The sequence below is a fragment of the Uloborus diversus genome, chromosome 6, assembly GCF_026930045.1.
Source record: "Uloborus diversus isolate 005 chromosome 6, Udiv.v.3.1, whole genome shotgun sequence".
Taxonomy (NCBI): Eukaryota; Metazoa; Arthropoda; class Arachnida; order Araneae; family Uloboridae; genus Uloborus; species Uloborus diversus.
In genome coordinates, this window is record NC_072736.1 from 72119632 (window position 1) to 72146409 (window position 26778).

Sequence of the window (26778 nt, forward strand, 5' to 3'; positions counted from 1 at the left end):
TGAGCGGGGCAATCGCCCCGGGCGCCACAAAATGAGGGGGTGCCGCAAGGCGCCCCTCGTTTTGACGGAACACGACGGCATTCACATGAAAACAACATTTTCGCAAGGGACGCTTTGCGCCGCCCCTCAATGCCCTGATTCTATAAAAATAAGAGCACCTGGCGGCGTCCCCTCATTTTGTGTATCATAGATACACAATTACAGACACACAAAATAGCGAATCATTGCAATGATTCTCTATTTTTTCCTAGGGCACGAAAATATTCCTCTCTCTAAGTCTCCAAAACATTCATTTCCTTTGTATCATTGAAGCAGATACAATTTCTGAGAATTAAACTGTTTGAAATCAAACAAAAGGTTTTCTCCTTTGTCTAGTTCTCACCAAATTTGCTTGAATTCTGCCCCTGAGTGCAGTGACGTAGTCATAAAAAAAAGTTTTAAAAGGAGCATAATTCAAAAAACAAAAATTTTTTTTTTTTGATCGGATAGGAGAAAAGGTCAAAAGCTGTCCTGTCAAAATTTTGAAACTTTTAGTTTTAAAAACGCAATTTTAGCCTTAGAAACGTGATTATAGGCCATGTTTATTGACGTTAGGTTAAGGGAGGGAGCTCAGAGACTCTTTCAGATCGATAATTTTTTTTAAATAGATTGAAATCAATTTCTTCTCCCCCTGCGAGTTTTCGAAATTGAAGTTTCAAAAACGCTACTTTAGACAAACTTTGAAGATTTTATGAATAGGAGGGTCTGGAGGGTCTAAGAAAATTGTTCAAAATTATGGTTCAAAAAATTGAAGCAATGTTTTAAATTAAAGGGCTATTCAACTTAAATATTTCGTAAGTGTCGTTTTAAAAACCTATTGCTTGTGATATTTAAGAAAGACGGCATGGAGACCCTTGCACAAATATTTTCTTAAACTCAAGTCTTAAAATGCGATTTTTAAGGCCATATTTTGTAATATTAGGGCCCGTGATTTTTCGAAATTAGAGCTCCCAAAAAACGCTATTCGGAGCGATTTTCGATGTTGTTGAGTATTTGTAAGCTTCTCCCTAAAACTTATAAGTATTCGATGCAAAAGAATAACATCTTTGTTTATAACATACATGAAAGCTGGTATTAAGTTGGTACGAGTAAAACCAAAAAAAAAAAAAAACTCTTGAAAAGAATCATTGGATGAATCCAGATCAAAATTTAATTTTGATGTAATTTACTTCACTAAATACTTTTTCTATTTATAGTCAACAAATTATTCATTCATGTCCTTAGTTTGATCAATATGAATAACCAACTCAGTTTTAAGTGTTTGCTTTTATCTAGTGGGATAACATCAGATAAATATTTGGATTTTCAACCTTTCTATTTTTCGAAGTTTTTGGGGCATTAATGTTTTACAAGTATTCGAAACAAATTCATTGCTTGTGTTTTAATTTGTATTATGCATAGTCCTCTGATTGTTCTGTTTATTAATATGTAAAAATAAAAAGTATATATTATGCATTGATGCTATAACTAACTTGATTTTTCTGTGTGTATAGGGGGGCGGGGGAGCCACGAAACTTTCGCCCCGGGCGCCGTCAGCTTTTCGGACGGCCCTCTGACTTTAAATACAGTGATAACCTTTTGCAGAAATTTGAGATTCAACACCTTTTTTAAATTCAAATTCTTACATGGAAATTAGATATTATTGAAACAAAATGACAAAAGATTTTTAAAAAATCCTTTTAATCATAAATAGATCTTTGAGTTTATAAAAAATCCTTGAAAAGTCTTTTCAATCATTTTTAATGCTTACTAATAAAAAAATAATTCCTAATGACAAGAATCAAAATTAATTTAATCCGATTAACACACTTTGTCAATTCGCATACATGCCCTTAAGAGCTCTCTCGCTGACATCATATCTTCAAAAATTGTAATTTTTCAAAACATCATTACTGGGTCAATTTTGGTCTGGTGGTCCCAGAGGAGTGATTTTTTTTAGTTGTAAATGTTAAAGTGTCCGGAATGTTTTACTAAATATCATTGCTAAGACTGGGGGACTGTATAAAAAGTAAAATTTTGTAACTTTTTCAAAATTTGTTTTTTTGACAAATTTTATGAATTTTGATTCCTTGCGCAATTCTTTTCAAAATAGAACTATATGCTTATCTCTAACAGTTTAGGAATTAACTGTTGGTCCACTTTTAGGGTGGACACCTTGTATGTGGGCAAACCCTGATGCAGCTGCAAAATGTATTACTTTTTGGCATGATACTTTTGTTTTATTGATTTTGAAATTTGATCCTTTGTTTAAATTTCCATATGCCATTTGTGGGATGAATTTCATTTAATCAATTTTTTTTCATGTTGTCACAATTTGCTCATATGCTTACATGAACTTGTAATAACCTAGGTGCAGATCCAGAGGTGTGTGTGGGGGGGAGGGAGGGGGTCATGACTAACCATAAGCAACCAAATATTGCCTAAGGCTGAACTTTTGGGACATATTCCGAAAAGTTCACCCATGCCCTATTTGAGCTCAAAAATTACTTTAACCTCCCCTTTTCAATATGACCCCCTCTAAAACCATAAACTGAATCTGCCCTGGAGTCTACCTATTTGCTTTGGACGATCATTACAAACCCAATGTTAAGGTCTGTTTTTCTGCTTCCTCCTTCTCTGATTGTTGTTTTTTTTTTTTTTTAGTGACATTAGCTCTGGCACTCTTGAGGAGAGCCCAATTTTTACCCAACTCAAAAGCTGATTTGTGGTTATGGGGTTACTTATAATGTCTCTATGGTTGAGTTAGTGTAAAATACATTACTGATTTTTTATTAATGTATGCTTCAATGTACACTTACTCTGGGGTACTCAACTTATTACATTTTGGGAAGCCTTAAGGTTTACAGTTTCCTAATAGGAACCTCTTCATTAAAAAGAGCACAAAAAATAAGATATCAAGACATAACTCAAATGTCATGACATCCGAATGAGTTAATAATTTACCAATGAGCTATATATTTGAATAATTTACAAAATTATTTTTTCAGCTCATGGTTTGATACTTTGTCAGTACAAACATCTTAATAAAATACTGAATGTTGCTTTTTTTTTTTTTTTTTTTTTTTTTTGCTGCTTTTCTAAAATGTATTCTATGAAAAATATAAAAAAAAAAAATCAGCACATAAAAAATATAAATACAGTTAGAACCTTATTTATCCAAAACTCTTTTAACTGAAACTTTGTTTAACCTAAGTTGCATTATTATTATTATTATTTACTATTATTGAAGGGTTTTTTTAGTAAAATACTACAGTAAAACCTGTAAAGTTGACCAGCTTTGTAAGTTATCCACCTGTCGAAGTCGACCACTAAAGTACTGCACCTCAAGTGGTCAACTTACACAGGTTTCACTATATCACTTTAAAGTCACATGAAGCAACAATCTCTATTACATTAGTGAAAATATAAGATAAATGGAGAATTTTTTTCTAGTTTTCACAGCATTGAGGGCATAGAATATTTGAAATGCATTTAGCACATATAGTGGGAAACAAGAAAATAAAAATGTTTCCATCTTGATCATATCTCACATCTTTTACACATGGTATTTGTGCCTGTATATATTTGTACACAAATGTTTCTGTAGGAAAATGAAGAATCTGATGATGAATTTCCTGGAGTGACCGATATACATCCCAAGATGCATCCTGAGGAAGAAGAAGAATTTGATGAAGAACCGGACGAAGAAGAAATGATGGCAATGGAAGAAGATTGTGAAGAAGAGGAAGAGGAGGCATTATCTGGACATGAAGAGGGAGAAGAAGAGGAGGAGGAAGAAGAAGTTCCACCCGAAGATGAGGAAGAAGAAATGATCCAAGAAAATGAAAATTCTAACGGACCTCAACAAGTAATGAAATGCCGCAGTATTAGAATTGGTTCTTATAAAGTTCATCCATCTCGGACTAATCATATACATGTATTTTTGGATCCAAATAGTATTCTATTTCATGCTCCTCCTGTGAGGGAAAGTAAGTATATGAAATGTTTTTTACTTTCTGTATAAGTGGTCTATTTATTTATTTTATTTTTGTATTTTTATGGCTGTTGTGCATTGTTCTTATAAACCATAATCAATTACGTACTGATGATGTTTTATTTATTTAAAATTCCATTGATTCTCACATGCAAATTTCTTGCGAAAAAGTACAGTATGATTACTTAATTTTCCAGTGCTCTTTTCTTGTCTGAGTTAGGTTTTGAGACTACAGTTTATCTGCAATAGTTTGTTGTTTTTGTATCTCCTTATATATTTTCATCTCACCTGCCTAGTTTTTGACATATGCTTTTGACACTTTTGTTTATCCCTCTATTAATATTTGTTTTTCACAGGAGCGTCTTAAAAGCTGAACTTAATAGTCAAAGAATTGTCACTGTTGATCAAGACAATCCACGACTTAGGTTGATTCCGTTTAAAAAAATCGTTTGTTCTTAACAAGGTTTATGTTTCTATTGGTCCTTTCAATTAGTTTACATTTCTCGTTGACTATTTAGCTTGTGCTCTATTTTTACTACTTAAACTGTGCATTGTTTTGCCTTTTTGCTTTTATGCCTTTATGTTTGTAAGCAGGGCAGCCACTGGCGACTAAAGCAACTATTTTGAAGCAAAGACTACTATGGCAACTATTTTAGCCAAAATAGGGGTAAACCCACTATTTTTGCAATCAATTGTAAAAAAATTGCAACTGGAAAAAGCAACTAGAAAACATTAGAACTGAAATAAGAATGAGAGGAAAGATATGTAAGCACTAGAGGATGTGTTTGTGAGAGATTACTATGCTCTCAAATTCTTGCCAAGTTGTCAGTATATGTATAGATTTTAAAGAAAAATATCTGAATTTTGTTTGTATATTATGTAGATATATTCAGTTGTCTTCGCTTAATGTTATCATTTTGGAACCCCACGTTTTTATAACATAACCCATTGATAACAATTAAGACTCTCAAAATTAGGTAAATTGCCAATTTAAGCCATTTATACTGAGTTTCAAAATAAAATTAAAAAAAAAAACTCATCTTATGTCTTATATTCATATTAAAACTTTAAAATTATACTTAATTTGCAAAAAAAATGGTGATTGCCTCTGAGCTTTTAGAAGCCTGTTCATAAATTACTCAAAGACATATTTCTTGAAGTCATTGGAACAGTGTTTCACCCTATGTAAACACCTACTTTTAATGCATTCCTCATTTCAGCATTTATACAAATTGGCTCAGCCTCAAATTATTCTTTATCTGACACATCAGTCTTTTTTTACTTCCTTTTACAAAAAGGAAGTATTGTATTCACGAAAAAAATTTCACTCAAAAATCGGCCTTAATTTCCATTTTGCTCGCTCCCGAATGAATATTGATTCTTTTTTTCAATCCGACCACATGTGGATACATGCCTAAGAACGTATAGACACCTGAAGAATCCATTTTGATGATCCCCGAGTTAATTACAACGAGTTTTCTCGTGACGTCTGTATGTACGTATGTATGTGCGTATGTGTGTATGTGTGTATATATCTCACATAACTCAAGAACGGTATGTCCTAGAAAGTTAAAATTTGGTACATAGACTCCAAGTGGGGTCTAGTTGTGCACCTTCTCTTTTGGTTGCATTCGGATGTTCCAAAGGTGGTCTTTTACACCTTTTTGAAAATCATTTTTAATTTCAATGTAAACTCAAGCGGTGCTATAATTTGACCAACACTTCGCAATATATCGCCAAGCTTTTGGTCGCCAAGTTTTGTTGCCAGCTTGGCGACGAATTTGGCAGTTTTTTAAAATTTAGTTTCAATTTGGCCATATTTAGAGAGTTAACCATTAAATCACATTAAAACTGCCAATATTGGGAAAATTTATCTGTATAAAACATTTTCTCTGCTTCGGTTAGCAACAGACTTGGAATAAAAGTATTTAAAAGTGTTTTTTTGCTCACTCCGAGGCACTATTATCTTTAAATTGGAGTAAAGGAAGTCATGTGATGCACACATCAGCTCGTTCTACGACAATCTGGCATGCAAACTTTGTATTATGTTAATACGTAAGCTGCAGGATTATTTTAATTAATTTCTACCCATGACTTAAATTCTTGAGATGTCATATCTAAAGGATTTTCTCTAATTTTTTAGTTTCCTGGTTATTTTTTTTTTCGAAATCTTGCTCAGTCAAAGCAGTTTCTGATCATTCCAACAGTAACCTGATCCTTGATTCAAAAATTGATACCATTAAACAAGGCAGGGATCACTTAAAGGGATAATTTTAGCTTGGAAATGAGTAGAGAAAATCTGAACTGAGCGATTTGGACAAAAAGAAGCCATTGATAACTTAAACTGCAATTACATTAAGTGGAGACTACTGTATGTGATGAACTTTATAAGAAGTGAAGCAAAAGTTTTTCTGCAGTAAATTTCTCATTGTGGATGCAGGATTTGTTTTCATTATTTGGTAAGCAAATGGAATGATATTTAAGGTTTGGGGCCAAAATGTCGCCGGGCCAAAATGTCACCTGTCCAAAATGTCGCCGGGCCGAAATATCGTCGGTTCAAAATATCATCGGTCCAAAATGTCGCCGGTCCAAAATGTCGCCGGTCGAAATGTCGCCGGGCCAAAATGTCGCCGGGCCAAAATGTCACCGGTCCAAAATGTCGTCGGTCCAAAATGTCGCCGGGCCAAAATGTCGCCTGTCCAAAATGTTGTAGATCCAAAATTCGTTTATTCAGTTGGTAAGAAAAATTTAAATGTACAAAAATGATGTTTAACACCAAATTTGCAAAATAAATGGTTACTGCCTTTAATGAATGTCTCCGTTAAAAATGGAACTGGACTAACTGAGTTTCATGATAAATTCTAAAAAGGTTATTCCGTTTTGATTCGCAACCCTTGGCTGTTTTTCAGCAAACAAATAGAATACAAGCGTTACGTTATCTTATTTCTTGTGACTCGCTATCTACCAACTGTAAAACGTTCTGACGACGTTCAGTTCTGACGTTCGCTAAATTATTTTAAACTTTTCTTTAAGAATAGTGTGCGTTTGTCCGATAAAATATCAAGAATAGTGACCGATTTTTTGGGGACATTCTACGTCAAAACCTGTAGTAAGAATTCGAACGATACCCGCAAGTACTCATATATGATTTAGGGCTGCGTGGTTTTTTGCGTCAATTCGTTCAAAATAGTGGAGTAACTTAACGTTTTCATCGATATGCGTGACTGTCATTGCTCAAAAAATGATGAACAGAATCAAATAAAATGTTAGGAAGCAGCAGGGGGACAGATTTTGGGCTCAATAACACCAGAGGGTGGAGCAATCGAATGTTTTTTCCTTTCTTTTTTATTATCTGTGATTGATATATCTCAAAAAGTAATACAGTAGACCCTCGTTTTCAGCGGGTTTATTTTACTCGGTTTCGATTATACGCGGTTGAAGATTTGACACCTTTATTTTATTTACGCAGATGAGTTTCGGTTTTACGCAGATGCGGCAATGCAAACAGGTAACATTTTCCTCTCTTTCAAAACCCAAGCTCCTAAAGATTGCAGATTACACGTAACTAACTGCATTTTGGCGTGCTAATAATCGAACTTGGGTCCTTGGAGACATTTTATGCAATTGGTTCCAGAGCTTTTTCCATCGGAAGTAAAGTGATTAAACTCACACAGTTCAGAACTCACTGGAAGAAGAGCTTTTAGGAGTGACAAAGGAGGTCAAAACCAATGCGGATACCGACTCCGGTGACACACAACCAAAAACGCTCACATTGAAAATTTTCGAACCATCCGTAGACAATAGGAATGATCTTTCTGATTTGTTAGTGAAAGAAGATTCTATCATGGAAATGACGCAAGTGATCATGGATGAGTTAATGCTAAGCAAAGAATTGGAGGAAAAATTCTTAATGACTACCAAAAAACTATCATAGTCAGCTCTTCTTCATAAACAGAACACGAAATTAGTTTGTTTTCTTTATGCATATTGTGCATAAAAATTGATATAAATACACATTAAACTTATTATACAATTAGTCATCACTAGAATGAAGTTTTTTTTTTAATCTACGGAACCTAATTCCTATTTTGACACTAATATTGGGTCTCAATTTACGCGGTTTCGATTTACGCAGCATTTCCGTGGAACATAACCCCCGCGTAAAACGAGGGTCTACTGTACAAAGGTTAAGACAAAATTTGGTCTACAGGTATATCTTGAAGGGCGAGTTGCTCATTTATTTTTGGCTTCAGTCATCCCAAAAGGATGGATCACAGAATAATTTTTATCGTTTTATGTGACTGCTATATCTCAAGAAGTAATGCGAGGATTCATACAAAAATGTAGTATACAAGTGAAATTAAACGAAAACAAGTCTTATTTTCATTCTAAGTTGAGTTTCGTAATCATTTACGTGAGTCAGTGTAATTAAATAAACAATGAAAAATATACCGAATTTATATATGAGAGGTTGAGCATGATATCAATAAAATCTAAATTAGCCGTGTATTCCTCTCATTTTTGTAGCACTTTAACTAGCGTGAGTGTTAAATAAAAACTGAGTTTGCATTCTTATATAATTTGCGTAGTAAAAATTCACTAATTAAAACAGCAATTTTTTCTGAGAGAGAAAAACTTATTTGTTTATTATTATTATTATCAATATTCTTTTCTTTCTGAATTACCAAGCTATATTGAGCTGGAACTATTACTTTTTGAAACTCATTTTAAAAATAAGTCTAGGTCAAAATTGATCTGAATAATCTCATTGATATCAGTTATTTCACCCTACATTATGAAATTTTTTCTTTTCTATTTAAAATTGGAAAATGTGATTAGCTGGCAAGCGCTACTTCGCATGCATGAAAGTATCCTCTTGAAAACCTTCAATAAAATAGCAGTTCTGAAATTGTCCCTTGATGTTCTATCGAATATATAAATTTCATGAATGTTGAGAATTGAAAATATTTGTCATCGTGTAGAGTCGTTTTTCAAAAATCTGAGTGAAAGATATCTGTTTTAGCAGTTACAGGTTTCATTGATTTCAAAAGATTTGACGGTGAACATTTCGATGTAATTTCAGAATTTTACTCATAAGAGATGAGAGTTCCCACGGCAGTTTTGATCTTACTTTAACCAACGTATATCTCACTGAAAACGTAGTTTTTTTTTTACAGTTCTTAGGGTAATGTTGATAAATCTATGAGAAAGTTAAATTTCATTAAGATACTTTTCTACTTTATTTCCACCCTGACCCGTGATTTCGAATTTTTCCAGTGAAAGGGGAGAGGGAGGATAATGGGCGTATGTATAACCAATGCAAATTTCATAGGATTGCTATAAAAACCACTCCCACTTGTATATAAAAAAAAATTCAAAGTTGAGGGCCATTCCGCCTGATCCCCTAAATGACTGACCTGTCACTACCGTAATAATATGCTAGAGTGAAGGAGTTATTTGTTTTTACTTCATTACGCCAAAAAATACAAACCGCCTATTCTCTTGCCATATTCAAATTGCGCCTCACAATTCTTTCATTCGCGTTTAGAACAGTTTAGTTTTACTTCCATACCAATTTTTTGTCTGAATCCTGGCATTACATCTTGATCCTTTATGTTACATCTTGAGTATTATTATTAATCAGATTAAACGAGAAAAAGAATTCCGTTGCAGCAGCCTTTCACATGTTTACGTTTGTAATAGTATACAGAAAAACGTATGTTTTTCTGAAAACTATTAATTTTCTGGAATTAATCTTATGTTTACGAATTAAGACAGGAGAAAACGTTTGGAATTTTTGAAGGAACTTACTTTGAAAGGCAATTAATATTCTTTCGCAACTTTTATGCTGGAAAGCATCGACGTACATTTAAATTTTTCGTACAAATTGAACTAGCAAATTTTAGGCCGGCGACATTTTGGACTGGCGACATTTTGGGCCGGCGACATTTTGGACCGGCGACATTTTGGACCGGCGACATTTTGGGACGGCGACATTTTGGACCGCCGACATTTTGGACCGCCGACATTGTGGACCGGCGACATTTTGGACTGGCGACATTTTGGACTGGCGACATTTCGGGCCGGCGACATTGTGGACCGGCGACATTTTGGACTGGCGACATTTTGGGCCGGCGACATTTTGGGCCGGTGACATTTTGGGCCGGCGACATTTTGGCCGCGACATTTTGACCCGCGACATTTTGGGCGTATACCGATATTTAATATATCATAACATTATTTGGCATAATATATTACACTGATACAAGGGTTGGGGCATAAATCATGACAAATATTTTTTTCTTAGAGATATGTAAACGGATCACAAACGTATATGTGTTGTGTGGAAGTTCTGCAGGCATAGTTTGTATGCAGAACAACAGATGGCTCAGTGATAGCTGGTAGTAGCATAGCAAGAAATTTGCCACGTACATCGCAGACTAGATGCCTGAGCTGCAGAATAATTCTCTTCAAATGTAAGAGAAATCTCTGACAAATATCGTGCAGAAATTCTACAGAAAACCTGCAGATTCTCTGCAAATATCGCCCAACTTAAAATATAATTTTGCAAAAGTTTTGCACAATTTCTGTAGATTTCTTCAAATTACAAGAATATCTAAAATTGTTGTGAGTTACGCTTATTCGGTGGAAAGCTCATGCAAAACGTTGAATTTGCTGCATCATTTGCAAAAAATTTAGATTTACTTTGAACTTCGAACTTTGCAGGATTTGTGCAAAATTAAAATATTTGCTGAAAATCACTGATTTCTGCAGTAAATCCTCTTTGGCTTTATCTGCTCTATGACCGTAAGTACCCTACAGGGATGAGTTTTTTCCAGCTTTTGTCTGAATTCCAGCTTTTTATGTTTGTTTTGTAAAATGTTTCTACTTTTTTGACCTTTTCTGGCCTCAGAGCGATCCTATATTTCTTATAAACCTGAAGAGATCCTGATTTTTCTTGCATTTTTCGTTCCCCTTTACTGAATTTTTCCCAGTTGATCTTAATCCACTGCAATTTCCCCCATTAACGTATGTTTTGGAAACATGCCAACATTAAAACTCGTGCCTTGCCGAAAATTGCGTGCCGTATTTGAGACTTCAATCACTTTACATCCTGAAAATATTTTAATTATTTAGAAAGTTTTGCTATGTTTTATTATATGCTACTATAACTTGACTTATTTTATTTATTATTTTAGAAATTTATTTATTCATTAACATTGTTTTAATTGCTTGTTACTGTCATATAAAGTTAACCAAAAAAAAAAAAAATGTGGTTCGACACCCAGGTTTGAATTTTTATAGAACTTTGCAGTTTGCATCTTTGCTCTTTCTATGCATTTATAAAATATTTTGGGAGAATCTCAATCGGTTTAGGTTTCACAACCTGCTAAAGGTTTTGGGATTTTATAGTTTTCTTGATCAACTAATTTTGCAACTTAAGTGAAATCTTTAATCCATCTTTTGGTTGAAAGCTTGTGACTTTTTGAAGTATCTAATTTTCACAGAAATGCACAGAAACAGTCAAGTTTTAAAAACAGGGGAAAAAAAAACCACAGAATTTAAGTATTTTTATTGTGATGAGTTTTGTTACAGGTTGAATGTGAATTATTTTCTTTAAATATATATTTAATTATTTGAATAGTGCACCTATTAAATTAGTCCATTTGTTTTTTTTTTTTTTTTTTTGTGTAAGATTTGAAGCTCTGATATTTTTTATAACTGATATAAGTAGAATACCAGAATACACAATAACACTTTGAAAACAAACAATATGTGCAGTGTTTAGTTCTTCCCAAATATTTGAAGATAATTAGCATGGGACGCTTTTCGTTGTATGTTTAAAATTTTTTGGGTATCCCTCTTCTGGAAGCTTTTTGGTACATTTTTGGATATTGTCCTTTCTTCATTTCTGTACGATGAATTTTTAAATTTTTTCCTTTTTTGCTCTCTGATAACTTTTTCATTCCTGCCTGGAAGAGCAATCCATAAATCATCGACTATAAGCCAAAATTTTCCGTTCAACATCTTTGTGTAGCCATCTTTTGGTCATACCATTGACCATTTTGAATAAAAATACCGCTTCTGATGCAATGAGGTACTTGGAACTGATGTCAAAGCACTTAAAACTCTTCAATGTTTGTAGGAAAAGAGGCTGCACAAGAATGAAGACAGATCGGGATTTTGCATTTTCTGTCAAGAATGTGTGCCTGAAATTTTGATTTCTCAATCTTTTCTGCAGTAAGACTGAATACTGAACATATAAATAAGATTTTTCTTTCATACTTTTGTATGATATGTGTGTTTTGAATTTGTGATCAAGATTTGTGGAAAAGGTCACTTCTCTACGTGTACAATGCTTGAAGAACTTGCAGTACAATTTTGGTCATACAATTTTACGTTTCAGAACCTCACCAGGTATTCTGCTTTGGAGCCCATCTGGTATTCAGCACCTCCCATATGGTTGGCAACATGTAGTGATAGTAGCAGGTAGTAGCAGATATTGATGGTCTTTAGGCCCGGGTTTGTCATATCAACTTTATGTGTACTGTGTTGTCATTCTTTTGCACCATGAAGGCCATATTGCCCTGTATACTACCATAATAAATTAGAGAGTTACGATATTTCAGTGCTATTCATTGCGCACACATGTAGTTAATCCTTTCCTTTCCCTTGTCCTTTCATCCGTATAAGGTTTTTCAACCGGACTGATATCTTCAAAGAAAAAAATAGTTGCCGTAACTTTTGCCCCAACACTCGTGTATTTCCCTTCGACTATTACTATAAGATTCTAGATGTGCATTTTCAATTATCAATTATGCAAGATATTATTGAAATTTATCTTAAATAGCTTTTTGTTTTTTTACAAAATTAACATTGAATGCTTTTCCCCCCTCTCAGTAGCATGTGTTGGCCTTAGAAATATTGTGCTGAAAAGTTCTGATATTACTCGCATACTGGTTCACTTTGGAAGGTGCCTGCCTATTGTTTTTGTATATACCACAGCAGCATTTGGTGAAGCTCTTAGAAGAACCTTAGGAATGGTTGAAGGAGAAACACCTTACTTTGATCCTACATCCAGTGGTAATTATTTTAATTACATTTTCATCATGTGAAATTTGTTTAAATGGATATTTTAGCTGTTTTGCCATTGCTTTAGATAACGTTTTGTTTTCTTGGGGAAAGAAATGATCTGTTAAAATTTATGGCAATTGCGTGTGTGTGTATTTGTTTTCTTCTATAGTAAAATTTCAACAGCAATACAGTCAAACCTCGTTAACATGAATTCGATTGGAACACCAAAATATTTCGTGTTAACCGAATTTCGCATTAACCAATTTCCACGTTTACTGGATTTTGTGTAAGCAGACAATTTTTTTTGTTTTTATGTCTCAGAAAATTTATGAACCAAAGTAAATACCTTTGTACAAAAATGTACACTCAAGCATTTATGTTTATAATTTAAGCAAGAAACCCAAGTAATTCAAAACATAGGCAATGGCTATTCGGACCATTTCTCTATGATAGTGCATTTTCACACATCTGATTTTTCCTTGATCTCAAGACTGGATTTTCGCAGCAGTGTTGACGAGTAAAAAACACTTTATCGCTTATAGACCTAAAACCTCTGCATGGGCAGAACAGGTGTCCAGAATTAACTTTTTTTTTTCCACAATGAAATTTTACATCTAGGTTTGTCAGTCACTTGTCGAAGGTTTCACTGTTCATCCAAGCTTTTTTTACTGTAAGCATAGTCTACAGCTAAAGTTCGTACTTTCTTGAAAAATGTGTTTTTTCCCGATTTTCCTACACACAAGGAGAAGAATTTTCTCGCTGCCATCCATGCCGCTTGCTTTCAAGTGCTATCTTTTAGCTTTCAAAAGTAATTTCATGTAAAAGTATGAGAATTTTTTTTTTCTTCAAGACCTTAAAATTTTCTTCGACTTATGCAGGATTTTGTCTAAATCCTCTTTGTGTTAAGCGATTGATTTAACACTAATTTGTCTTTATCTGACGAGAAATGGCATTTATTTTGTGCTAAGTGAAAATTTGTGTTAAGCAAGTTTGTGTTAATGGGGTTTGACTGTATTTTCAGATTTTATGTAATATTAAAGAAAAAAAATGAAGTGAATCATCTAACATTTTATGCTAGCAATATACCGAATTTCAAGTCTGAGTAGAGTTTCCAAATTTTAAAGCTGCGAATGCAGGACTGTTCCACTGGCAAGGGTAAGGGTTGATCTGTAAGCTCATTGAAAACCTTCCAGGAGAAGAGGGTTTCCAAGAAAAAAATCCTAGAATTATTTCTGTAAGTTTCAAAATGCTATTTTCGCAAAATTATTTTTTTTGTATTTTCCTCCCATATTTAAAAGATATAAAAAATATTAGACCCATAAAAAAGTTTTATCACAGATTTCTACAGTTTTAGGGGCGATTTAAGTAGTTTGAGAATTTTTAGAAAAGCTAATTTTTGTGTTAGAGTATGGGTGTTAGGATGAAGAATATTTGTGGGATTTCTAACTAAAAAACAATGCAAGAGATAAAACGAAATTTGATATAATGTTGAACTTCGGTAAGAACTCGTGTTGATAAGATTGTGCAACAATTGAAGTTTGACCAACAAGTGAAGCTTAAGTTGTGTTTGACCAGTAGTTCTGGGGAGAGGAAGGAGCTAGGAAGGTGGGATACTGTTTTGAGGTATGAATATAGGGATTTTTGAAAGTGATGGATTATTGAAAAGAATGAGAGCTGATACAATGTTTTTATATATAAATTCGTATCATTTTTAGAATTAAGTCAGTATTTTTAAACGTTGTACACATGAAACACTTTCTGCATCTGCTAGAAGTTTTTGAAATTTTTTTATCATTCAGTGTATTGTTTACAATAATGCTGCACTGTTATTAGTTTGTTCTCTAATCAAAAAGTTTTCAACTGTTTTAAAGCATTACCTTTTTTAAAGTATTTTAAAGTAAAGATGTATAATTTTTTTACTAGATGATAGACAAGAAAAAATAACACTTCTAATAGACCAAATAACAGAAGATCATCGTCGTTTTCTTCGTGAGGTATTTCCTGGTGATCAAAAAGTTAAGGAAATTGATCAAAAAACTGCTAATGAAATTTTGGTCAAGTCTACTCCTCAGCAGCCCCAGGTATTATATTTAATAGCATTTGATTTTTTTCCTTGTGTCTTGATTGCTCTAATCAATATTTCTATATTGCCAAAAAGTCCAACAAAGTTCTTTTTACTTCAGACCTACCTTTTGAAAATGTTAAGTTTTGTTAGGATTTCCTAGTATATTAGTATATACATTTTCAAAAAAAAAAAAAAAAAAGAGATCTTAAGTGATGGAAAAATGAAAAGATGGACTACCAAAAAGACAGACCCACGGCCTTCATTTTACTGATGGATATGCCACTTTTTCGACTGGTAAGGCTGGCGCTGGTGCTTTCTCCAAATATTTTAATCTTCAAGAGATTCTAGACACTTGGGCAGATAATTTTGATGGAGAAATGAGTGCAACATTTATGGTAATCAGAGCTATTGGTGAACCAGCTATGCAAAATATTGTTATCTTCGTTGTTATCTTCTTCGGAGAATATGAATATCAGCCTGTGATTCAGATTATTTCTGACCATTAATTTATACCCCTCTGAACTTGAGCTTTAGTGTAAACAACGCATTGGCTCTCTTTTTTGCTCTGGAAGAGAGGTCATCTTCCAGTGGATCCCTAGCCATTATAGAATCTACGTGAATGTACAGGCAGACAATTTAGCCAAAAAGGCATCGGCTTTGCAAACATCTTTCCATCAAGTTTCTCTTCAAAATACCAGGAAACTTCTTGCAAGCAAAATTAGACATGGTTCAATTTCTGCTCTTAGGTACATGGCTGAGGGAAAATCCTATGCTTGCCTTCTTGATGACCAGCAGTGCTCGTCTTTCCATCCTTCCCACAGCTGAGGGAGTCGCTTGTTTTAGAAAGATTAATGGATATGACTATCTGCTGTCTTTACATAAAACCAATCTGGCCTATTCACCACTTTGTGTGCTTTCTAACACCTCTCCTATGATTCGGGAGCATCTCTTAAGTTTCTCTTATTCTTAAATCTCTCTTCTGTTCTCTCTTATTCTTGGTTCTTAAGTTAAGCATTCTCTTAACTCTCTTTTTGACATTTATTTCAGTAATGACTTTCGAGTCCTCATGTTCTCTGAAGCCATTTCAATTCTGTACTGGACTGCAAGACGTGTCATGTCTGAAAAGACAGTGGCAGGCGTAATATAAATTTTAAAAATAATATTTTCAACCCTGGTGGGTAGATAGGAGAATATGTAATTACATTATGTTGCATATAGGGGTAACAACTCCGGTAATTGTCACTTCAAAAATTTGTTCTTAAACTTAACTCTGTTTTCATTACTTAGAAGAAAAATATTCACTTGCAAATATTTTTGTATCCAAGAGGCACATCTGTGCATCTATTTAGTTCAATAAAAGCAAAAATATTTGAATAGATATTTTTATTAAAATATAGTAAAAAGATTAACTGCCCTTCTGTTAGATAATTGTTTCACATACATTTATATATTAATGCTTCGCATTTAGAGCTATTTTAATGAAAATATTTTAATAGCTTCAGAGTGTACCGTTGAAGCCAGAGCCAATTGCCGAATGTCAAACAAGGTCAATGGCAGCTCTGCAACAAGTAAGTTTAAATGTGCTGTTGTTTTATTGCATGCACGTATAAGTTCTGTAGTCCGGTTTTCTATTAAGATATGAGAAACATCTAAACACACATTAATTTAAATACTATGTACTTGACACATTGGATTTGTATTCAAATGCTTTATTCTGAAATTCCAGTACATTTAATTGTAAAAATATTCTTCCTATGAACTGGTATGCATGGTTAGAGAAAAAGGCTCAAAATTTTGTTTGAGAGCTTGCCAAACATCTTGAAAATCTTCTCTTTCAAAACTAATTGCTTTAAAGACAGGTTTCAAATTTAAAGAGATGACTGCAAGTTGTTTGGTAACCTTTCTTTTGAACATAACTTTAGTGCAATCTACATCATAGAACAAAAGGATTGGGACATTTTCAAAAGTTTACATTTTTACAGGTTTCTTGAGAAGTATGGGACTTATTGTTCTGTAACTTTTGCCACATAAAAAGTATGCTCAGCTGCTATTTTCCAGTAACAATTCAATCATCCGTTCATTTAGGGGACCAGCAGCAAATTGAGAATGGAAACAAAAAAGGAGGTTTTTGATCATATTGTTGGTACTTAAACTAACGAATGTGAAAATTGTCACTTTTCATCAGAGCCAAAGCAATTTTTTTTCCATCTGACATGTTTAGTTATTTTTCTTGTTTTAATTTTCATCAATAACTTTAAGTGTAAAACTATTCATTGAAGTGGTTATCACCAGTAGGTAATCCTTTTTGAGTACTACAGCAAACCATTGAATTTAAAAAACGGGATTCGCGATTTTTCTCATTTGTTAGTATAGCATTCCCAGCTAAAGATATCAGTTAGTTGAGAATAAGTTAAAAATTTTAAAAATAATTTTTTTTACTATGTACAGTTACTTTTTAAATTTTTGTAAAAGTGTCACTTATATTCACGAAAATATAAGCAATTCTTTCAAAAATATGAATATTATTTGTAGGTTTTGGGCTTATAACATACAGAGATTTTCTTTACCTCTTACCAAACATTCAGAAAACTTGACATCATGCAAGAGAAATACAATATCAAAATACGGGATTAAAATATTGAAAATTTGATGAAATATAAACATAGAAAGGAATTTAGTTTCACTTTGCATGCGGGTGAGATAACAATTTATAACCTTCATACTTTTAAAAAATCAAGTTTAATGTATTAAAACTTTTTAAATATATCATCTAGCTAATTAGCAGAATCACAATAATTCTCAGATTAACCACGAGTCATAAGGAATCATTCACAAATTTGTGTGCTTTAGGATAGAAACATGTTTTTTCGAACAATCCCTTACACTTCATCTCACTTTTGAGAATCATTCAGATACAGCTCATTACAGTCATCCCTCGCTACTTCGTGCTTCGACTTTCGCGGCTTCACTGCATCGCGGTTTTTTCTAGTTTTTTTTTCAAATATAGTAATTAGCCTTTTTTATGTGCTCGTGTAAACTTTTTTCTACAAAACAATAACAAAGTGTGTGTCTTTTAAGTAAGGTAAGCTTTTAACTAAGGTCTGAGGGGCTAGTTGTACCTGGAGATATAAAATCCCAGAAGAAAGTGTAGGGAATCGCTATCTTATTTTAACCGTTAAATACTAACTGGAAAGTATAAATCACTGTATTATTACTAGGGGATAAATACATCTGTAAATGGTGTTCAACGTTATACGTAAATGTAGACGAAAGAATGGGGGCTCCTACGGTCACTAACGGGCAATTGATTCATCATCGAACAAGTTGAGATTTTTTCATAGATTAGTAGTAGTGTGTAAGAACTGCGTGTGTGTGTGTAGTTTATTTCTCAATAATTAACAATGTGGTATCTTTTACGTCTAACGTATCTCATTTTCTTATATTTTGTGTAATATATTAAGTAATACAAATATAATGGTGGCTATGGATGCTGTTTTATGTCTAGGGGGCTCTAACTATGATAAAAACTTATTTAAGTTGCTGTAAGTAAGTTTTATGCGCTCTAAGTAGAAAAATATATACAGAATCCTACTTCGCGGAAATTCAGTTATCGCGGTAAAGTCTGGAACGAATTAACCGCGATAAACGAGGGTTGACTGTAGATCTCCGATATCTTTTTAAATTTTTAAGATATTGAGCTGGAATTTTTTTATGACTTGCCACATCTGCATGGGTTTTAAATTATAAAAGTTATTAGTTGCTATCTTTCTCACATGCACAGGGAAAAAATAATTACTTTAAACGTTTATATTTCATGAGATTTAAAAAAAAAATTTTTTTATTATGTTTCTCTTGTATGCTGTTAAATTTTTATGAAAGTTTAGTAAGGGGTGAGGGACCCCCCCCCCTCAAACAAAATTTGTCTTTTTCAAAGAAATGCTTATATCTTCATTAATTTAAGTGATACTTTCACAAAAATACAAAAGTTAATTGTACATGGTAAGTAAACCTATTTCTGAAATTTATAGCTTATTCCCAGCTATTTAGGATGGAGGATAATAAAAAACCGTTTTTTCATCAATTTGTTGCTGGTCCCCCAAATGGAGGGGCAATTTAATTTTTACTGGAAAAATTGCAGCTAGAGCATAACCTTTAATGTGATAAAAGTTACATATTAATTGATCTCTTATTTCTATAGAAACCCTTAAAAATGAATTTTTGAAAGTCCTAATACTTTTGATTGCATAGTGTAAATTGATATTTTTTATTGCATTCTTCTAATCTTTCTTCTCTAACATCACTTTTGTATCTAAACAAAAGTAATCAGTTTTAGTGACTCCTTTTTCTATTATTTTGTAATCCTGCTTTATTAATTTATTTAGATTCATATGATTTTTTAAAAGCCATTCAACCATCTTCTGCTACCAAAATTTTGAAAAGGACAATCTATATTATCTCTGTAGAGGTGCTTACAAACTGGTAAAAAAAAAAACTGGTATCAAAATTCTCACACTAACTTCGGAAAACTAAGGCTTTTGTTGTTGTTTTTTTCTTCAAAGGTTGAAATTATGAAAGTAATTTCATAAAAGCTTCTTATCTAAAGCAAAAACTTGTGTGGAAAATAAGCTTTGATTTAAATTGTTTGTTTCTATTTACTAATTCATTCTGCTGTATGTTTAAGTTAATTATTATATTTGTCAAGTTAAATAACTATGAAAATCCTGCAAAAAAAGGAGGGGGAGGGGATTACTGATTTTTAAAATGGAGCCATGTTTTTGAAAACCAGACCTGGTGTCGTGAGCATTCAGTGACACCTCTTGAGACTCAAAGAGAAACCAAAGCAAGTCCTTGATGTAATTTCACGTTGAGCATGAGTTATTGTTCATTCTTAAAATATGCACAAACCTTCATCGCAATGGTAATTTCCATGGAAAAAGAAAATAACATGATGTTGCTAGAAATGGGTTTTGTGTAGAGAAAGGGAAGAAAAATAATTAATGCAGTAAACTTCATTTTTGGGCATTGCTGGAAGGATGAAAGAAGTAATTTATACAGCATTTAGAAAAGGTTTCAGGGAGAAAGGCAGTTTCACTCTGGACCCTGCAAAGTAAATCTAAAATTATTGCTATTTAAATGGTCTCAATTACACCATTTCAGAGCTGTCGTGTTTTAGAAATCTTAATTAAAAATACATGCTTAACTAGATTTTTTAAGCTAGTAATTGGTATTTATTTGTAGGGGACATTCTAATGATGTCAACTTATCTTTGATATTTATCACAACATTCTACAATTCCTCTTCTTTTTTTTTTTAATTTACAGCAGCAAATGACAATTAAAGCTGTTCCTCCAAAACCTGTAACAAAGTAAGATATTCCTCGCATTTTTAAAATTTACTTTATGTTTAAGCGTGACTTTTTAAAAATTGTATGTATTCTTTTACAGCTGTTATTATTTGATTAATTGTTTACTTTTTCAGAATACTAACTTATCCACCACCACCTCAAACGGGTGGAATACCTATAACAAGTGAAGACTTGGCCTGCTTAAATGAAGGAGAATTTTTAAATGATGCTATTATTGATTTCTATTTAAAGTACGTAAAAAGAATCTGTTTTATTATTTTAGTTCTAAAATCTGTACTTCAGAGACCGTTCACCGTAAGTCACACATTCACTACTTAACAGTAGAGAGAAAAAACGTTTGTCTGGCTCATACAAAAGATGGGATGTGTGCTCTTTTATCACTGATAAATAATTAAAGGATTTTTTTTTTTTAGAATTTCGTTCACATGGTTTATGCGGATTAAAATTCTACATACAATGCACTAATAAACAGAAAATCTCAATTTTTGGACTCACGTTAGTCTGGCTGTGAGGTACAGAAATACTAACTGAATTCTGCTATTTTGAGTCAAAATTTTGAATTTTTTAACATTCCAACCTTTGTTATGCATTTACATCAAAATTGGGTTTCAGAAACTGAACTGTAACTTTTGGAATTTGTGCAGAAATAATACAGTTGACTCCCACTACAACGCTATCTGACTTATGCAAAATGCCTATAATGTGTTTTTTTTTCACCAGTAAAGGAATTTTAAACCTAACGTGAATTTCTCACCTGTAACACGAAAATTTTTAGAAGGGAATTGTAGTGTGTAAATATCGGCTTCTTTATTGGCTACTTTTTTCTCCCTTAAATGGACCTTCATTCCTTTAGCATCAGTGAGAGCAGAAGTTCCCACACCATACTAGTTTGAGCATCACTTCTACAAATAACTACTCCTTATTTCCCATTTATTTTTTTCATCCTAAATGCGAAAGTTGATAAAATATAATGACACCTAAGAGCACTGTTTCATTTTACGTTTGTGAAGATAGATAGAAAGGAAAGTTTCTGACAATTAAAGAAAAGCTAAAGCTTCTAGATTCTAAAGCTTCTTGAAAAACTGAAGCTCAACTAAAAAATGCGTCGAAGGTAGCATGACAATTAGGTATGAGTGAATCTTCCATCCATGCAATTAAAAGTCAAGAAAAGGAAATCTGTACAAGTTTACCAAGTAGTATCTTAGTAAAATGCAAAAATTTATGAAAATGGAAGCTGCTCATGTAGTATGAAATATACTTTTAATTTATATGTCACAAGCTACATTTCCCGACGTTGCACGGTCTTCCTCGAAAATAAAAGTTTCGTCTAGTGATACATGTTTAACAATTAGGTTTAAAAAAGAAGGAAAAAAAATAGCAAACTTTCCTGTTAATGTGTAGAAAGCACAATTTTATGACTCAAAATTCAGACATCATTGGATTTTTTCGTAATCATTCTGGATTTTCTGTCCAAACCCCCCAAGATGGTCTCCATACACCCCATTTTGATGAAAAAAAACTTATGTGAATTCTTGAGCATCAAAGGATCGCTGCGCCATGTTTGGAAAAAAAAAATTCACGAAAACTGGATTTGCATAAGAAAAATCCCTTGTGGGGTGTATTCGCACCCTCACCCCTTTCCTCATAGGTAGGCGAAAACCCCTATGACAAATCCTGACCATCAAAGAACCACTGTGCCAAACTTGACAAAGATCCGACGAAAACTATGGATCTGTGTAAAGAAATCCCCTGTGGGAGGGAGGGGATTGCGAACAAAAACTACCCTAAGTGAATTCTTGAGCATCAAAGGACCTGTCTGCAAAATGTTTGCAAAAATCCGACGTAAACTGGATTTTCATAAGGAAAACCTCCTTGGGATGTTTTGCCCCCCCCCCCCCCCCCATCGGTAGACGAAACTAAGCTCTACCAGAGTGCTTGCTTGACTGTTTTGAGCTATCCCCAGTCCCCATATTAGCAAAAGCACCAAATACCTTCAGACTTCTATCAATGCTTTCTAGCGGCTTTTGTATCAATTCTTAGAAAATATTACTGGTAATCTAAAATGTCCAGGTCTTGATGAAAGGTGAAAGAACAGTCATGCAGTTAAGCATTAGTTAAATGAAGTTTCTTAGTTATAACTCTTAGTCTTAATTAAACTGGATTTTTCTTCTGGTCTGTATTTATTGTCTGAAAAGGGGAGTATGCATTTTATTTTGTGATATGAAAAATGTTTTGCAATTAACAATTTTGATAAACTGTCTCTTGATAATTTTAATAATGAATGTACTTATTTATTAAAATGTTTCTAGGTATGTGTTCTATGAAAAGTTATCCGAGTGCTTCAGAGAAAAAACCCATATTTTTAGCTCTTATTTTTATCCAAGACTCACTTCAAAAACTGACAAGCAAAAGGGAGAAGATAAGACGTAAGCATTTTCATTTCTTGTGCTGATTTTCTGTTATTAGCCCAATTAATATATTTTGTTAAAAAGCTAATAACAATATTATTATTAATTTGCCATTTGGTACTGCTTGCTTCCAGGCAGTATTAGATGGCAAAATGAATGATATTTTTATTCATAATTTATTTGTTAATAAGTATTAGATATAAGATTTTGATTAAAACTTACATGTATTTACTTAATTTACTTTTAAGTACCTGAGCCTTGACATGCTACAAGTTCAATGCAATAATTTTAAAGATACAATTTATCTTTTTTCAATTTTTTTCTATGCCTATGGTAATACGGAATTAATTTTTATCTAAGGCCTAAAACATATTTTTAAATTTTGGGGAAATTTCCACATGGGTTAGAGGAAATATTGGCAACAAAAACATCTGCACCTATGTTCGCTTGATCTCTTTTTTTAAAAAAATGTTTTTTTTTTTCTTAGTATACTTATGGAAATGGCTTAGTAATGGTCTGGGGAAGTTTCCCAATGTACAGAAGTTACTCTTAACGTTTTAGTGAAGGGCAGAACGAATTCTGTGTATTATATGTTGATGTACTGAACAATAACCTTTTACCTGAAGCACTATTAGGTACAAGTAGAGTCTCTTATGCAGCAGTATAATACCTTGACACATGTTTCTGAAACTTTGAAATCATGGTTCTATGCTTATTTCATGAAATTACTTGACTAGCCAGCCTAAAGGCCTGATTTAAATTCATTAAAAACTCGGAGGCATTCTGATACACAAAATTTACAAAAATGTTATTCAATATCGAAGTAAGCAAGAACTCAATTCCTCCATCGAAGAATCCTGGATAAAAATTTCTAAGAGTTTACTTCAAATTCCCTGTTGTTTAGAGTGATAAAGGTGATTGAGAAGAAGAAGAAAATTATTGTTAGCTTGTGTGTGTTTCGCATTTGAGGCACTGGTTTACCCGTATAAATTTCTCTAGTTTTTACAATGACATTTTTTAATTAGTTATGGCAAAACATTTATCCTTTGTTTTTTCAAATGTTCTGCATTTCACAATGATTTTCGGCATTAAAAGTAATTTTTTTCACACATTTTACTAACTTATTTCAGAAAAACCTCTGTGTGTGTGACTTTTCTGTACAATTTTCTGTTGTCTTTATAATTCTAACCACCACTCTTAATAAACTGACTTTTAGATTAACAGCATTGTGGCTGTCTGTGAGAAAGGAGGCCTTACTGATAATATACTATAAGTGTTTGAATTAGTTGAGACAAATATATTTTTTTGGGGAACTTTCAACTTGGTTACCAGCTAGCTCCTTTGAGCTCCCCTAAACAATTCTATCATTATTAATGTCATCTGGATGTCAGTATTGACTGTTTAAAAATAATCTAGATGAAAAATTGAAAAATTCTTTAGTTTGTTTCTGTGAGAGGAGAAAGAAATTTTCCATTATTTCATTATAGTGTACGAAACAGGGATACAAGGCCTTGAGAGTTACAGGAGAACAACACCAAAGATAATCGTACTTAACAGGCATAAATCCATTTGGTAAAAAAATATTTCCTGTGTTAGGTATTGGAAAATCGAACTTTTGACAACTTCTCTTCTGACAATCAGTGAGAGATCTCTGCTGCAATCTCAAACAATAAATATCAATATCAATAGGAAATAAATGTATGGCATAGTTCTTGTAGCTCTAATAATGCTGTTTCGGAGATAAACATATTTTGGAGTTTTCTCTTTTCTCCTTCGCATTTGCCTTTTTTTCGAGGAGGAAATGGTTCAGTTAAATGCATTTCTTCAGACGTCCGGAGAAGCTCGATTTTTAATACCAATTATAGAAGTACTCTGCTATTAATTAAGTACGTTGCTAGTAAGATTACCTTTGCTAACTTTCAAGGAGTTATATCCCTTTTTTGCATAGTAAAATGAACAAATGCAAAATATAACTTTCTCTATTCACAAAAACAATCTGAAGAATTGATCAACATTCATAATTTCTCATCTAAACCAGTTCTAAACAATCAAAGCTGACATCCAGATCACATTCAGACAGATAGCATAGCTTAGTGGGACCTGCTGGATCTAGCTGGCAATGAACTTGAAAGCGCAAAATAATAACTTTATCCCAATTAATTCGTACACTGTAGTTTATATTTTTACCAATCGCACATAATATTTGGCTAATCATGTGTTATAAAAGCTTATTTTAAGCATTTTTTGCTTCATTCAAAAAATTAATTTGTAAAAAAATGGTCTTATCTCAATGTTTTTGGATTCTTAGGACTCTAATGTTTTTGATGTACTGTTAGTTTTTATGAAATTTTGACTTTCATGGCAGCCTAGGAAATAAGCGGTATCGCATCGCAGTTTGAGGTTCAAACACATCTTTCAAGACAATATCATAAATTGCATTGAAAGTTTTGCAATGCAAAAAAATAAAGAAATTTTATTTTTAAAAAATAACTAAGGAAATCATATTTTTTTTGATTTTAGTTTTATTAATAAATAGAGTGCAAATGGTTGAAATTGTTTTAATGGTACAATTTTATTTTTTTTTAATGAAATTTTTATGCCCTAAATATTCTTGTATTTGTAGAACCACCCTTTTGTACCACTTCTTCTATTTTGTAAAAGACTAGGGGACTCTGCCCCCTGCTCATTAACGCTCACAAACCCCCAAAGATTTCTTCGCAATCTTATTTGATTCGCAAAGATTTAAATCCTCAATTAGAAAGAAATAGATTAAAAACACATTATGAGCTAGCTCCCTTTGGATAAAAAAGCACTCCTTCCCTGGGTTTTAAAATAACTTGTACCAACTACCAGAGCCGTAAGGTCTAAGGGGCTTATGAGCAATGCAAAACTGCAATTTTGTACATTTGAAAAGTCGCTTTCATATTTGTGGTCTCTAGCTATATATTTTGCTCTTTAGCTTGGGTGCTTAAATAGAGTTGAGCCTAAAATTTTCCGTTAAAATCAAAACCCTTAAAGTTTGTAAATAAGAAAAAAGAATTATGCGAATTGAAAAAGCGTAACTATGGTAACGCCAAATAAAACATCAATAGTTTTAATGGAGATGAGATTATTCTTACTTGATTTTTAACGGCTTGTAACTTTTTTTTCCTTTGGAGATGGAATTTTAGTTTTTCGACCACAAATCGTATCAGGTCTGGAGTAAAAAAAAGCCGCTCTTTCCAGTGGTGTCAAAAAGATAATTGTGGGACTGTTCCTTCTCTTTTTACTGATAAATTTAATGAAGAAAGTAGTGCCTTAATTTTAACTAAGCCTAAAAGGGTTTGAGCTAAAAACTCAAATAAATCTCGCCATATTTAAGTTAGAGCATTGAAACAAATTGTGTAGAATGCGAAAAATTCTACCCTTTCCAACGATATATAATATTAATATGTGCAAGTAATTTTTCACCCCTTTAATACGCAATAATAGGCAATTTACGCAAAATTTGAGCTTAAAAAATTAATTACAAAAAAACTAATTCAAATTTTAAAAAATGAAACCCCAGCTGCACACCTCTGGGGCTCGAAGTAATTTTGTACAAATTTTTCAAGCCTGTATGTGCTATGAGGTCTCCTGGACGCATGTCCGCCACAACTTCCAGCCAGAATTTCTTTGAAACCTTACTTTTATTTACTATAAAGAGATAAGTGATAAGAGTTTGTAACTGAAGTCATTGTTCAAAACTTTTTAAATGCACACATTAAATACTGCATTTCTTTAAAAATGATTGTTTTCTTGTTGGAAATGAAATTTGACAAATGTTGTAAAACTTCTCAATTTTACAGAACTGCTCCTTTATATCAGAATTTGA

General features: G+C 32.9%; 1 protein-coding gene across 1 annotated transcript in view; it reads left to right on the forward strand.

Moving 5' to 3' along the window:
- LOC129224812 (sentrin-specific protease 6-like) overlaps window positions 1–26778 on the forward strand; it is a 104596-nt gene that overhangs the window by 63435 nt on the left and 14383 nt on the right. The window contains exons 9-15 of the mRNA XM_054859361.1: window positions 3626–4007; window positions 12914–13096; window positions 15011–15168; window positions 16649–16720; window positions 20474–20517; window positions 20631–20747; window positions 22827–22943. Of these exons, the coding sequence (XP_054715336.1) occupies window positions 3626–4007; window positions 12914–13096; window positions 15011–15168; window positions 16649–16720; window positions 20474–20517; window positions 20631–20747; window positions 22827–22943 (1073 nt within the window). The remainder of the gene's footprint in view (window positions 1–3625; window positions 4008–12913; window positions 13097–15010; window positions 15169–16648; window positions 16721–20473; window positions 20518–20630; window positions 20748–22826; window positions 22944–26778) is intronic.